Source organism: Pristis pectinata, chromosome 5, assembly GCF_009764475.1.
Source record: "Pristis pectinata isolate sPriPec2 chromosome 5, sPriPec2.1.pri, whole genome shotgun sequence".
NCBI lineage: Eukaryota > Metazoa > Chordata > Chondrichthyes > Rhinopristiformes > Pristidae > Pristis > Pristis pectinata.
The window spans coordinates 24702135-24719068 of record NC_067409.1 but is presented as its reverse complement, the minus strand read 5'-3'; the positions used below and the strand labels follow the sequence as shown (position 1 = coordinate 24719068).

Here is a 16934-nt window from a genome sequence, read left to right as displayed (position 1 = left end):
CCCCTACCCCCTCCTCTCCGCGTTCCCCTTTTGCTGAGCATCCCGTCCTTATCTGGTTCCACTCACCACCTTCCCTTTTTATCAGATTCCATAATCTACAGCCCTTTGCCATCTTGACTATCACCTTCCCAGCTCCTCCGTCACTATCTCCACCCCTCCCACCCTCACTCAATCTGTCCATCAACCGCTCCTCATCTGGAACCACTTATCGCTTGCCAGCCCCTGTCTCACCCTTTATACTGGCTATCTCCCCTTTATACTCTCAGTCCTGATGCAGGGTCTCAACCTTGAAACGTCGACTATCCCCTTGCTTCCACAGATGCTGCTTGACTTGCAGAGTCCCTCCAGCAGTTTGTTTTCGGCACAGGTGGTGGTGGGTATTTTCACATGGAGGGTACTGGGTATATGGAAAGAGCTGCCATAGGAAGTAGTACCAGTGGGTACAATTACGTTAAAAAGACAGTTAAGCGGTACATGAAAGGTTTAGAAGGATATGGGCAAAATGCAGGCAAATGTTACTAACTCAGGTAGGCTCCTTAGTTGGCATGAAGGGCCTCTTTCTGTGTTGTATGACTCCATGACTCAATAACTGACGGCCAGCATGGGTTTCCCCAGGATCACTTGGCTGTGTGAAGTATCAAGGAGCATTGGTAATAATGAAGTTAATGGGCACCAAAGTGCAAACAGTATCATACCTCACACAAAGGAAGATGGTCGTGGTTATTCGAAGTTGATCACCCCAGTCCCATGACATTACTCAGGACTGAATTCTAAGCCCAACCACCTTCAGCTGCTTCAACACCGACTCTCTTTCCATCATAATGTCAGAAATGGGAATGTCTGTTGATGGTTGCACCATATTTAATTCTATTCACAACTCCTCAGCAAGCGAATGACTCCAACAGTCCATGCAGCAAGCCCTGGGCAACATTCAATCGTGGGCTTATAAAAGTGGTGTAAAACATGCCAAAGAATTTACAGATAATGAGCATCTGCAACAATGGAGACAACCATCTACCCATGACATTCATAGAACATAGAACAGTACAGCACAGTACAGACTCTTCAGTCCACAATGTTGTGCCAACCTATATAAATGTACTCCATGATCAATCTACCCCTTCCCTCCTGCACAGCTCATAACTTTCCATTTTTCTTACATCCATGTGCCTATCTAAGAGTCTTTTAAATGTCCCTATTACATCAACCTCTACCACCACCCCTGAAATTCATGTCAGGTTCCCCCACCAACAACATCCTGGATCACCAATAACCAAAAGCTCAGTTGGATCATTCAATAAAAACTGTGGTGACAGGAGTAGGGCAGAGATCTTTCCCAACCCACTGAGTTCCTTCAGTAGACTGTGCGACACCCACACTGTTTAACTGCAGTTTTCCTATTATACTACTGCTTATTTTAAATACATTCTTTGTTGGGTAATGCTTTGGGCAAAAAAAAACATACAGGACCATGGATGCTGCCCCACTCCTGTTCCAAGTTCACTCTCTTTCCAGGGTAAAACTTGATAATGTACCAATTAATCACATCACTACACCAAGAGCAATACAATTTCTACTTTACCCTTGACAAATACTCAATCAAAAATAAGTTAATTAAATGAGTTGCATTTTTATTTTTGGGATTATGGATTTATAACCAGCAGAGCAAAATCATTATTTAAAATAATGTTCACTTTTAAAATAAAACTGACTATAATTGTGTAAAATTTATGATTAACATCAAAGTGAGTTGCATTGTCTGCAGGTTTTGGATTATAGAATGTCAATTCCATTGGATTCCCTGAAATTTCTATAAAACAAAGGAGTTGCATACATGATTATAAGTATTGATCTGGAGAAAGCATGTGAAAATTTGCAATGTGAATTGACAAGTCAGATTTTTCAGACTTAACAACTAAAATGTTTCAAGAAATAAAAATAAAATTTAAGCTGATATACACTGCTTGCTCCTGACTTGAAATCAATCTCTCAACCTCCTTGTGAACAAAAATAAAACTGACCAATGGTTCAAAGATCCTTTCTAGTTTTCTTTCCCAATATTTACAACAATCATAAATACCACACATTTATGAAAGAGTCTTATGGAAACCTCTTTTGTACATTTGCATATTTAAACATCTGCAAGTGATATAAAAATTCACATGGCTGGACACCTCTTTAAATTTAGAAGATTGAGAATATGGATCGTTCACTGCAATCAGTTAGAGAAAGCATTCATACTTCAAAAAAAATAATGAGAGCAAGCACTCACACACGAGAGGGGTAACTCAGTGAACTCTCAAATGCACGATAATGATTAGTTTTAGGAAGCTCTTAAGTGGTCAGTTACAGATATGTGGTAACAGTTCTCCTACATGATCATCTTGTTGGAGAGTTAATTATTTATAGAACTGAAGAAATGATTACAAAACAAATAAATACATTTCCTAGCAGGTTTAAACACTGAGTGCCAACTGGATGGCCTACAAGCACGCAACATTACTTTTTTTAACCTATGGGACCTCTATTTAAACCCAGGTGCTGAGATGAATGAATCCATTGCTTCCTGAAGTAAAAGAGCAAGGTGAAGGAAGCTGAACCATTCTCATTTTCATTCTTAAGTGGTTCAGGTTCACAAAGGCTGCCGTGACAACCATTCAAGAGTTGGAACTGACGGTGTTTTGAAAGCTGACCATAAAATGCGAATAGGCAGCCAATCCAAAGATGATAGTCATACTTCAACATGTGAAATATTGATGTGTAACTGTCTTATAAATAGACTGGCTGCAGCTGAAGTATGATTCACTTCTTATCACTGCCATAGCTAAAATAATTTATCCACCTGACAGTTTCATACAGTTTATGCAAAGGTTTATCCATGGAAATGGAAAGTGTCACAACAAATTAAAAAAGAGACGAAAATAACTGTTCAATGCAGCACAAAGACATTTCCTTATTCAGTCTCAATTTGAAATAATCATTTGTTGTGAGCAGTTTGCAGCAGTGAAACAAAGAAAATGACTTAGACTCAAATAAACAACATTAATTAATTCTAGATAAAACCTTCTTGAGATGTAAAATAGGAGGAAAAAAACACAAACACAACCAAATGTGACTATACTCATTTCTTTTTTACTTGGATAACATTTATTGGAAATACAAATAATGCCAAAGCAGAGCTGTGACAACATAATCCACTGTACCACTTCTCCACACTTCCAAAAAAACCGAAAAGCAGAATTAGAAAACTGCCTGTTATAGGCAAGATAAAGAAAGATCAAGAGAGATGGATTTATGTTAATGAAGAAAGCGTAAAATTTAACAAGTACTGGGAACATAAACCGCCTCTGCATTTCAGAATTTATCATGCTGTGCCTAAACCTTCACAGCAATGGGCTCCTACATCTACAAAAAAGTTTCCAGAATGCACAACAGCAAAGAGCTATTGTCCATGAGTGAGGTAACAGAATGCAAACAAAGAAAAATGCCCAAAGAAGAATGACAGAAATGAGCCAGTGGCAAGACCAAGCCAAGAACCAGGAAGCTCAGAATTATGTCTCTTGAACATTTGGTTCATACATGCCCCATGGTTGGATGGAATACAATACTACACTGACTTTGTACTCCAGAGAACAGAACATCATACTGTGACGAGCAAATGAGATGAGAAGATGATGGAAATCCAAAACAAAAACGGCAAATGCTCATATTGTTGAGCAGGTCAAGTGACCAATAAGACAAGGAACAGTTGAAGAGAGGGATCAAGGACCTTTCAGCAACAATTGGCACTGGAGTCAAAAAAAAGGTAGAGTTATATATGTGGAGAGGGAGATAAAAGGGAGCTACCTGAAAGTGTTAAATTCAATATTAAATCCCAATGGCTGTCATATACCAGATGAAAGTTGAGGTACTGACTCTTGAGTTGATGTTGGTCATCCCTGTAGCAATGTAGGAGGTTGAAGAGAAGTCAGTGCACTATTGGGACAGGACGTTAAAGTGACAGGTGACTGGAAGTTGCAGCTTGAACAAAAATGCTTTGCAAAGTAAACATCTAATCCGCACAGGATAAGTCCAATGACAAGGAGACTGGTTGGTGGAGATGGAAAAGTGGACCAAGGAGTCATGGAGGAAATTGATCCTTTGGAATACTGAAAGCAGAGGGGAGGCAAGACAGATCTATTGCTGGGATCTCAATGGAAATTATGAAGAATGATCATTTGAATTGGAGACTAGTGGAGTGGAAGATGAGGAAAGGAGAAACCATATATGTCAGTCATGGTGCTGTGGGTAATATTTTTGCATTTGAGTCAAATGGTTTAAAATTCACATCCAGAGACTCAGACTTCAACTCAAAGCTGACTCTCCAGTGCAATACTGAGAGACCGGTGTCAAAAGATATATCTTTCACATGCATGAGCTCTCAGATGAACACAGCTGATACCATGATATTAGTCAAAAGACTACAGGAGAATTATCCCTGGTGGTGTGATCATACATCCTCCAACCAAAATCACCAAGGTTTTAATGCTGTTAATTGGATACTGAGAAAGGCACGTTATTAACTTGCCACCATGCTTCTGCAACAGTGACTAATTTTGGAAATACTTCATCGCCTACAGTTTGCTTCTAGGCATCCTGAGCTCATGAAAACTAATAGATAACTGCAAGTCTTTCACAAAGCTGCCAACTGATCGCTCCACATTCCAGATATCAAAATGCAGTATCATGCCACACTGGTCTTGACAACTGCACATTTAAATACCTAATCCAAACTCAATTGAATTAGGCCATGCCGGGATCAGAGTGGAGGAAAATAAAAATTGTGAATCATTGTAAATGTTCTTCACTAAAAAATAACCTTCCATTGAATGTGCATTGTATAGATCGCTGCTGAAGAAATGGCCAAATTTGAATGTAACAACTTATCCAAGTAAGAAGTTTGCCAAAAGTTAATAGTCAGTCTCAAAGCACAAAGAATTGATGTGGAGTAACAGAGACAGCGTCTGTCAAATAGGTCAGAAACTAATCTGCATGAATGTCTTTATTTAGAATTCCAAGGCAAAGTTCTCCAGGCCTCACAACAGGAAATAAGGAAGGAAGTAAACAGAAAACATTTTCCATTCCCATGCCAGATACAATTCTCAAAACATACAGCTGAATAATTTTACTTCCATGAAAAAAATCCATTGATATTCAAAAATACAAAATTTCCAGCTATAATATTCAAAAACTTAAAAGCACTACAATCTCCTGATGATATAGTTTAGCCTGTTTATTGATCTTAGAGTCAGTCATATAGTATGAAAACAGACTATCTGGCCCACTACATCCACGCCAACCAGTGGGCACACATCTGTATTAATCCCATCTTCCAGCACTTGGCCCAAAGCCTTCCATGACTCTTCAAGTGCTCATCCAGACACCTCACAAATGCTGTTAGTGACTGGTTCCACCACTCTCTCTGGCAGTACATTCCAGATACAGTACTCACCACTCTCTGGTGAAAAAGATCCCCTTAGATCCTCTTTGGTTTTAAATTATAATTTGAAATTCTTTGATTGCAAAAATGAACAATGGAACATCAAACAAATGCCCCGTTAAAAAAAACACAGAATTTGGATTACTTAATTATTACTTCCATAGTCATAGAAATTCCACTAGCCTTCACTTAAACATGTAACTCTTACCCTCCATTTTTCAGAGTTTTGTAAAGTTAGTTGAAATTTTATCAAAAATGAGTCCTGAGACGGATACTTGGCACAAGGCAATTCAACAACAGTAAAGTATCTACACCCTTCTCAGTACCAAGTCTAATGGGTGATTGAATTTCCAAAAAAAGGTTTTGCAACTCATTCATTTAATGAATGAAAATGTTTCCCTAAGCCCAGTGTTGACCCAAAATCTAACATCTAACACAACCTTTATTATTAAGATGCTTCCTTAAGCATTCTGTAGCATCTCTTGGGAGGTGACAATAACCAGTGGAAGTTGTGTCAACAGTGCTGCCTCAAGCTGCATGAAGTTAAATTTTCACCATGTCCAAAAAGATTTTTTACTTCAGTTTTACTATATGTTCGCTTTGTTATTTTTAACATGTCATTGAAAACTGGAAAACTAAAAACAGACCCTGTTTCAATGTCCGTGCATTAGCAAGTCTGAATAAACCAAATATCCTGCGACAATCTTCGCAAAGAATGAAGTTGCTGAAATGGTTAATGAACTCACCCATCGACCTGTTAAACCCAATATTCCTAGTGGGTGATTCATCCAGCCCCTCGATTCCACTGTAAAGTGAATGTGAAATCCTTCGTTCCCTGTCTTCCATCACGGCATCAATAGGCAACTCAGGCCCAGGGGGACTCCCAGGTGTCTCGAGCTGGGGAGGGAGAGAGAGAGAAAATCTACATTGAAGGACTATTTAGCAGCATGGGGGAATGCAACGAGTTGCCCTCGGCCTGCACCCAACTGGGTACCCAATGAACTAGAACTCCTCACCAAGGTTCAAAATAATTTGCTATGACAGTCCTGCTTAATGACTAACTTTCTATGCCACTTTGTACAATACCTCCCATGGTGCCTTGTCAGATTTCAACACACTGGAAAGAATACAGAAATTAAAAGCTGCCTTTTGGCTGTTTCGGTGAATTTTTTAAATAAAAAAAGGCACTGGAAATGCAAAAGGTTGTAAAATGTACAAGGTTTCACAGATTTTTGTTTTCAGAAATAAGTCACTGTATAATGGAGACAGAATGTGCAATCAAACACTGATCTTTTTCCTGAGGTTTAAAGCTCATCAAATTTTGCCTTAGCTTGGTTCTGAAACAGAAAATAGGCTTATTTTTATTGGACTGAGAAAATTCTGGGTTATTGACATATGTCACTCAAGTTAATCCATGCAACTCTAAACAACAGGATATCATTGTTCTTAGATTAAAAGTCGAGTTTTATGATAAGTAGCAAGCCGCTCTTTCCAGTGGGACGCTGGCTATTCAATCTGTAGATGTCATTATCTCAGGAGGGATGAGAGGAGTGGATTAAACCCATGCAGTTCATATCTGAGTTACCCAGCAGAGATTTAACAGGATGAGAGTTTCTTATGTCTTCTTGTTGCAACAGGCCTTCATGAAATGAGCTTGGGCAAACTCACCTCACTCACTGCAACCAAAAGTTTGGCAATTTGGTGGCAAAAAGATTTTGCCACAAAGGTGCTCTTCCGAGGGTGGGACTGGACGACATTGCAAGCACAGAGAAAATGTAACATTTGGCTGCATCTGATCCTACTGCTCCTTTCTAAACTGAGTGGCTGAAGTACAAAGTCCCTCAACTCGAACATCCAAATTCAAAAAAAGCACAAGAATTGTATTTACATTAAATTTAATTCACAGCTATACAATAGTTAACCGGCATGGGCGACGAACACACTAGATCTCTCCCCTGAACTGGCAGCAATCCGAATGATTCAAATTACATTAGATTCAGGAGGACCTCTCCCCTTTGAAAAGAATGACATCTGTTTTCAAAAGGATAACATCCTTTTAGAAGTGTGATATTTGCTATTCCTGCACAGATGGCATAATGTTCTCCTGTGCATGCATATCACCATTTACAATTTACTACTATTAGATTTCTGCCATTGTGGTCAGCAGTAGCTAGTATCTGTGAGTATAGCAGCATTAACAAGAATCAGACAGGTTTTAAAACAAGAGATTTATTTGGTATTATTCAAAGACAATAAATAAGTTGGATGCATATTATGGGATAAGTCACAGATTTCCAAACAGGTGGATGTAGACATTTCTTGGTAAAAGGTTTGACCTTTGGGAATCTGGTAATATGACTGATGACATGGTTTGTATAAGTAACTGGAGTAGTTATGTACTTAGTAACTCTGTGGTAGCCTTCATTTTCATTGATCCAGTGAAGAATAAGCATAATGAAAACTGGTGATGTACGTCCAATGCGTCCACAGTGTTACAGCTTACGGAAAATAGTTATGACCTCAAATACAAAAACTTGCATATTTTCATTGGCAAACCAAAAGTCTGAATAAAATGTTCATTCATTGAATATTGAAATTTTATTCCTTATACCCATTTACACAAGATGTACCAGCTACCCTGAAATATATCCTATAAATACAAATTAACAACACGAAAAACTCTTGCTAACAGTCAGTAAATCAATTCTGCAGCAGGTAACTTCCACAATGGAAGTACACTTTTGCAGGCTCAAAATAACTTATCCATGGCTGTTCAGAAGTCAATAATTTGCACACAATGTAAAACATCCCAAGAGACCTCTCAGAAGTGTACACTTTGAGGATCTGAATGTTGAGGATCAGCTACCAGATAGGAGAGGATACAAAAGGCAAAGTTCAAGAGGACTTGATTGAAATCTTTATGCATCTCACCAATAAATAGAACAGCATACATCTGGTTGGATTCTGTCCATGAAATGTTGCAGTTGATATTGGAGTAGGCATTGTAATGTATTCTATTGCTCATTTCTTTATTTGATGACAACAGAACATTAGAATGCACCTCCCCCCCAACAATGTAAAACTTCCAAAAATTGTTATTTGTTTTTCAATAGACCTCCATTACTATGGCTCAAAAGAAAACATGTTTAATTTATTTGTTTACCAAATGCATTATATGGATTTCCATAAATGGATGTCAAGGTTTTTGAAACAAATATTTGAGAAAACTGCCATTTTAATTTGAGAAGCTTTTCACCTCATCTTGCTTGAAAGTTAAGACCACCCATGCAGAGATGCTCTTCAAGTTATTGCTCAAGATGGATAAAGTGTTAAGAACCCCACATTATATTCCAGCTGTAACACGACCTATTTGTAAAAAAAAAGGGGCGTCATTCAATTACATGTGCAACAAAGCAATCCATCACTCTGTTCCCTGGAGGATCTGAAGAGGATATGGGAAGCGGAACAGGAAGAGATTAACCGATGCTTTTCCCAGACTTTAACAGTCCTGGGCATAGGCATACAATGTCACAACAATAACAAACTGGTAGCACATCCGTGCCCATGAATAGTCACTTACAACAAACAGCATGCGATACAATGTGAACAGGAAAAACAAGCATCAACTCTCAGATGGACGTGACAGCACTCTGAAGTCTGCTTGATATATGTAGCATCACTATCAGTTAAGGGATGTCAATCTAAATTCTCTGAGAGTTTCACAGATGGTGGCCACTAAACGAAGATTGCATGAGAAGTAATTCTAATTCCAAACTTACATAATGGAATAATATTTTTGCAATCAGGGCTTTGCATTTATCAAACAAGTGTCAAACAAGATTGCCAAAGCATATTTTCAAGAGCCAAGCATTTGATCAGTTCATTCTTAATGCCTCACAGGGAAAAATAACCACATTGTATCATTTTAACAATAAATCTATTTTCATTCCTTACATCAAAATATATTAGGTGTTTGAGCTTCATTAAATATTCTGGTTGTGTGCTGAGACAATCAGTGCTGCACCTAAATGTCATGGACAACAATTCCACAGTTGCTGTAATCAGAGTAACTTTAATACTCTCACTTTTTACTTCACTCTAAGCGGATTAACATTTCATATAGGATTTAGTTAAATTCCTGTCCATTTTGAGAGCAGGACTAAAAAAAGAGAAATGAACAATCGGAAATCACAGCAACAAATTCACTTTTGAGGGACCAATGAACTCAGTTTTTAAGAAGTTAATAAATTCTATTGAACTTTAACAAAAATGATAAATGCAAATTATTTTACAAAAAGAGAAATCCAAATCAAATGAGATACAATTAGCATTTCAAGGATAGAAAGGAAGTAGAATGGCAACAGGATTGCGGGAATGAGTTCCAGAATCTGGTTTAGGTAGCTGAAGGCTTTGCTACCATTGACAGGAGAGGTGCTACACGGGATGGTGAAGTCAAAGGAAAAGTGACTTTTGGAGCCGGAGAAATTTACATAAATGGAAAAGCAGCATGATGTAGAGTTTGAAATTGAGGACTGGAAGCAACGAGTGTTAGTGAGGACAAGAATGATTGGACAGGGGGAAATATGGAGTAGAAATTTCAGCATAAAAAAGAGATAAGATGCAACCTGGTAAAGTTTTGAAAAAATTATATAGGGATATGCGGATGAAAATTTCCATGTCAGATAAGCCAAGGCTGAGGCTGACGTGTAATGTTGCAGACTTGGTAATGGAGATGATCTATGGTTAAGTTGGACTCCGAGGTTTAAGCAAACTATAGTAAGTGTAGATGTTAAGTTTGTAGTGGAAAAGGCAATGGTTTCAGTCTTCCAAAAATTTTCTCTTTGTTCCACCCATCAGCACCCCCCCAACCCCACCCTCTCTGCATTTAAACAAGCTTGTTTCTCTTTTTCTCAGTTCCGTTGAAGGGTGGTAAGCCTGAAACATTAAGTGTTTCTCTTTCCACACTTGTTGCCTTACCTGCTCAGTTTTTGAAACATATTCTGTTGTCATTCTAAATACTTAGTCGGAGTAAAGTGAAACTAATTCAGGCACTGGTTGCTAATGATGCCACTGTGCAGATTTTGCAGATGATGATAAGATGGACAATGCTGTCAAGGGATTGAACATGGACTTAGAAAGGAATATACCAACTATTAATCCTTGAAACTCATTTGAAATGATAGCGCGAGGATGGGAAAAGATAATGATAAAAGTGAAACCATAAATAGGTAGACCCATCAACTGGTGTTGGAAAAAGATGCCGCTGTTAACTGTGTCATAGGTCTTAGAGACATTGAGTAATACAGGCCCTTCAGCCCAACTTGTCCACACCATCCAAGATGCCCATCTAACGAGTCCCATATGCCTGCATTTGGCCCACATTCCTCTAAACCTTTCCTATCCATGTACCTGTCCAAATGGCTTTTAAATATTGTTATTATTCCTGCCTCAACCATTTCCTCTGGCAGCTCTTTCCATGTACACATCACACTCTGCATTAAGAAGTTGCCCCTCAGGTCCCTTTTAAATTTTTCTCCTCTCACCTTAAACCTATGCCCTCCAGTTTTTAGTTCCCCTTCCCTGGGAAAAAGACTGTGCGTTCACCCATCTATGCCCCTAATGATTTTGTAAGGACAGCTCTACAAGGACAACCCTCAGTCCCCTACATTCCAAGAAATAAAGTCCTAGCCTGCACAACCTCTCCCTATAACCCAGGCCCTTGAGTCCTGGCAGCAGAGTGTACATGGGTACTTGGATGGTCGGCACAGACGTGGTGTGTTGAAGAGCCTGTTTCTGTGCTGTATAGTCTCTACGAGCAAGGAAGCAGCACCTTCAGGCCACTATTTCCATGCTGACCTATCTTATTCTGCTTCCAACCATGAAGCTCTCTCTATGCCCCTCATTATTTTAAACACATCCATAAGGTCACCTATCAGTCTCCTACGCTCCGAGGATTAAAGACCTCACCTGCCCAACTTCTCCTGAAAACTCAGGCTCTCAAGTCTTGGAAAGATACTCATAAATCTTCTTTACACTCTTTCCAGCTTCATGACATCATTCCTATAACAGTGTAACCCAAACTGTACACAATACTCAAGTACACAAAGTGTAGCCTCACCAACGTCTTGTACAACTGCAACATAACATCCCAACTCTGACACTCAATGCCCTGACTGATGAAGGCCAGTGTGCCAAGTACCTTCTTCACCTCCTTGTCCATCTGTGATGGCACTTTCAGGGAACTAAGTACTCCTTGGTCCCTCTGTTCCACAACACTTCCTTGGGCCCTATCATTCACTGTGAAAGTCCTACTCTGGTTTGGCTTCACAAAATGCAGCACCTCACACTTATCTGAATTGAAAACCATTTACACTCCTGAGCCCATGCACCAAACTGATCAAACACCCCTCCACCACTACCCTCCATGTTAAATGGCCAAGCCAATTGTAATCCAATCTACCAAGTCACCAGAGATCTCACGTCTTGATCTTCAAGATTAGCCTGTGCTGAGGGACCTTGTCAAATACCTCAATTAAATCCACATAGACAACATCTGCTGCCCTAGCCTCATCAAACATCTTCATCACCTCAGGCACGGAAGTGTAGCGGTTAGCCTAACGCTATTACAGTGCCAGGGTCCTGCATTCAATTCCGGCCGCTGTCTGTAAGGAGTTTGTACGTTCTCCCCATGACTGCATGGGTTTCCTCCGGGTGCTCCGGTTTCCTCCCACATTCCAAAGACGTACGGATTAGGAAGTTGTGGGCATGCTCTGTTGGCGCCGGAAGTGTGGCAACACTTGCGGGCTGCCCCCAGAACACTCAACGCAAAAGATGCATTTCACTGTGTATTTCAATGTACATGTGACAAATAAAGATACCTTATCTCCCTGTAATTTTTGATAACCTTCTTCACCGTCTATGATACCATCTATTTTAGTGCCAGCCGCAAACTTACTAACCATGCCTTGTGCATCGCTTATATAAATGACAAACAACAACAGGCCCAGCACCAAACCCTGTTCCACACCACTAGACACAGGCCTCCAGTCCGTAAAAGAACGTTCCACCATCATTCTCTGCTTCCTTCCATCAAGCCAATTATGTATCCACTTATCTAGCTTTCCCTGGATCCCATGCGATCGAACCTTCCAGACTCGCCTTCCATGTGGGTCTTTGTCAAAGAGCCTGCTAAGATCCATTTAAACAATATCCACTGCCCTGCCTTTATAAATCCTTTTGGTTACCTCTTCAAAAAGATGTAACAGGTTTGTGAGGCTCAATTTCCCATGCTCAAAGGCATGTTAACCACCCCGAATCAGTTCTTACTTCTCCAAATGCTGATAGATCACTGTCCCTCAGAATTCCCTCCAGTAACTTACTCACTACTGACGTCAGGCTCACCAACCTGTAGTTCCCTGACTTGTCTCTGCTGCCCTTCTAAAATAACAGTATGACATTAGCCATCCTCCAGTCTTCTGGAAACTTCACCCAGGGCTAAAGATGATACAAACATCTCTGCAAGGTCCTCCGCAATTTCTTCCCAAGCTTCCCACAAGGTCCAAGGATGCACTTGGTCAGGCCCCGGGGATTTATCCATCTTAATGTGCTTTAGGACTGCCAACACCTCATCTTCACTCACTTTCCCTGCAACTGTCTGCATTCTGTTAACCTTTTCCCTTGTACTACCTCCACGCACTATTGTCATGAAATGATCTGTATGGACGACATGCAAAACAAAGTTTTTTTTACTGTACCTCGGTACATGTGAAAATAATAAACCAATTTACCAATTTATTTAATAATTTGTATATGGTCCAAGACATCATCACTCATTTGCCTCAATTCCTTACCTTCTCTGATCTTCCCCACAGTAAAAACTGATGGGAAATATTTATTAAAAACCTCATCCATCTCCTGTGGCTCCAACATAAATGGCCCTGTTCATCTTTAAGGGAACCTATTATCTCCAGAACTACCCTTCTACTGTTAATATACTTCTAGAATCTCTTGGGATTTTCCTTAACCTTGTCAGATCTATTCGTGCCCTCTTTTTACCCTCCTGATTTCCCTCCTACACTTCTTATGTTTACTGAAGGATTCACTTGATCCTAACTGCCTAAATCTGATGAAAGTCACAGGAATGGTTCAACAGGGTCAGCATTGATAAAGCATCAGAATCACAATTCATGAGCTTGGTAAGAGAATTTCAAGGAGAGAGAAACGTGGCTGAAAAGATCAAATTTTGAGTTGGACAAATGGTCAAATACAGGAGGATTTCAAACCCTGTTTATTACCCAGCAACCCTGCCAGCGAGTCAATCAGTGTATACCTACCAGGACAGTGGGAGAATCATCAGGTGAAAACAAAGGCAGATACTCAGTTCTGATACACCCCATCCCACAGTCGAGTACATTACTAACAATGCTGGTTCAAATTCACACTTGAGGTACACCCATTTTGGCTGAAATACTAGATGATGGCTGTCACCCACAGCACTTCAACCTCATACCAAGTACTGTGTTCAACAGAAAAAGAGAGAAAGCTGAAATAAACAGAATGCATGCAAATTAACACTGATCATCATAATCATTACATCCTCATTCACTGATTTCATACCCACTTGCTCCAAAATTGTTATTCTTTCCAGAAAATAATTTAAAGTGCTTTATAGCTAAATAAGGCTGAGAACCTCTGAGCATTGCAACATCATTTAAATCACATTCAAAAACAAAATTTTATTCATCACCTACCATAAAAAATAATTTTACTCCGGAGCTTATTCTGGATATGATAATAAGCAGCAATCTCTGATAATGAAACTATTAAAACAAATTGAAAGAGCCTGACCTGAGAAGAGGAGGAGAAGAATGAGAGGGGGAGGGGGGGAGCCTTCACATTCAAAATGATCAAAACAGGGTGGGTACCATATTGAATGAAAGGTCACTGTAAAGCTTAGAAGTTTCAGAGGAGAGCAGCTTTTGAACTATCAGAATGACAGCCAAATCAAATACCACAGATACATCATTCCAAATTCTCGTTAACACCAATTATGCTATTCCACAGTAAAGTGTCAAGATAAGCCCATCTGCACCATTTCGAAATCTGAAAGATGATAGTGCCCAGAAGAGAAAAGATTAATATATTATTTTTATTATAAATTAGTTCAATATCTACTACATTGATATTCTAATATTTTAGTTGTCCAAATCAAGAGCTTATGGCTTAAAATTGTGAAGGGTTATTTTCCTTCAGCACATGATGAATTTATTTTAGTTAAAAAAAATGTTGAACAAATTGCATTACTGAACAGCAATAAAGTAGTCTCTGTAATAAATATCTTAAGTGTATGTGATATAGTGCAGTTACTCTTTCAGCTTCTAGGCAAGGCCAACAGCAAACTGAAATAAGCCTTCATGACAAAGACTTTGAAGTCAATACACTGGACTAATTCCTCCTGACATTTGAAAGTTGGCCAAATGCCATCAGCACTCGAGGGGGTATGAAAAATCATACCACGTTCCAAACATATGAGACAGATGTCTGGGGAGGTCACATGCTTGCAAAAATATTTTTTTGTTTCAAGTATTGTTCAATATAAAGAAGGTTATTTAATGAAAGTACAAAGTGTAGACTTATCTGGTCCATTCCTACATTATTTATTCAAATGAATGGACTGGTGGTGGTGGGGTGGAGCCAACAAGAGCTGCAAGAATATTGTAGAAGCTTGCAGTTAAGTTAATTACATTCAAAGATTTAAAGCATAAAATAGAGATTTCTTTAATAGTTTAATTTGGAATTAAGAGGTGACAAATGTCTTCAATCCTATCTTTGACAATTAATTTAAATGACACATTGCTGCAGATTACATTAAAGCACATTTTTTAAAAATGATAAATAGCACAGCTCCTTATTTAAACTCATCCACAATATGTCAGATACAGACTATACTTGTCAATCAGAATAAGATCCATCTTTTAAGAATCAACTTTCACCCAATATTATAATAGCCATTGAAGATCTAATTATGAATTGACAGGATCATTTTCAGCACAAATAGGGTAATACTGAAAGCATATTTAAATTGGTCCTTTTCTAATCAATTGTTACATTAGAAGCTTGAAATGACATTTCCTTGGGAAACAAATCAAGTCAAAAGTATATTAATTTCTGTCCTCAGATCACATTTGTCCTTTTGTTGCTCTATCTTTTACACTGAAGGCTTTGAGATGATTTGCTTTTAGCTCAACTTCTCATAACATAATAATGAATCATAATATGAGCAATATACTATTAATTAGTATTCTTTGTGCAAGAAAACTTGCACATTTAAATATATTTTTAAAAGGAGCAGTTCATTAAACACACAAAAAGTTCACAGACCATGATAATTATGAGCATGTGAAAAAGTGGAGCCCTCTCCTGATTGTCTCCATCAGTAGTTATAAAACATAATTTAGTAGCCAAGCCAATTGATAACTCCTTGCAGAAAAAATCAATGAACGGTGCTTCCATACACTACCTTTGATATTGCCAACAAAATCAACTCTTTTCCTTTAATCTGGCAGCCTTCATTTCAGCTTCCCTCCTGCCACTTTTAAATTAGTCGTATCTGACACGTCTGTTAAGAAACCAATTGCAGCAGCTGCACAGAATTCCTTTTACATTTGGTAATCACAGATTGTGGCAACCCATTGCAATGAAGCAAAGGTGTTTTGTCCTGGATATGGCTTGCACAAGTGCCAGGAAAACAGGCAAGTGCTGCAGGCAACGAATTTCAAAATGCGAGACAATAATGCCTTTATTTTAGAACAACAATATCAATCAATAACAGTCAACAAATCATAAAAAAAACTAGCTGGCAGTTCTGCAGAATAATGCAAACTTTTCTAATTATCTTAAAAACATTCACTGAAGGAACTGGGCAAATCTGTGCTAATGTTGTGCACTCTGGCTCAGGTACAGGTTACACAGAGATCACTGGGTGGGTAGCTATGATCTCAATCAATGTGATTTGCGCAACTGATGTCACTGTTGCAATACTGAAGCAGGGATACATGAGTGAGCCTTAACTGGAGGGTGAAGACCTCCTCTAGTATTAAATAAAGGACACATTAGACCCATGAACCTTCATAGGGCATAGAGAAGGATAGAGTGAGAAGAGCAGGATTCTTCAAGGACTGTCTTGCAGTCACCCATTGCCCCAATGAGTCCTCCTATCTTGGTGGGAGGTTCTGAAAATGATTCCTGACGCAGACATTAAAACTCAACTTTATCATGTACAATGATGATCCACAATGCTGTCAACAGAACTTGCTTGCCACTCCCAGGCAAACCTAACCATTGTAGCCCCATCATTTGAAACACTAGTTCTGCTGTGGAACCAGTGCTTTAAGAACTGTCATTGTGACACAAGCTTGCAGGAACCAATGCTCAGTTTGTGCATGATTACATTTGG

General features: G+C 39.0%; 1 protein-coding gene across 11 annotated transcripts in view; it reads right to left on the bottom strand.

The window, feature by feature from the left end:
* The window catches only part of pard3aa (par-3 family cell polarity regulator alpha, a), a 655359-nt gene that overhangs the window by 215609 nt on the left and 422816 nt on the right, over positions 1-16934 (bottom strand). For all 11 annotated transcript variants that reach the window (XM_052015672.1, XM_052015675.1, XM_052015670.1 and 8 more), the window contains one exon: positions 6226-6376. In XM_052015672.1, coding sequence (XP_051871632.1) covers positions 6226-6376 — 151 coding nt within the window. The remainder of the gene's footprint in view (positions 1-6225; positions 6377-16934) is intronic.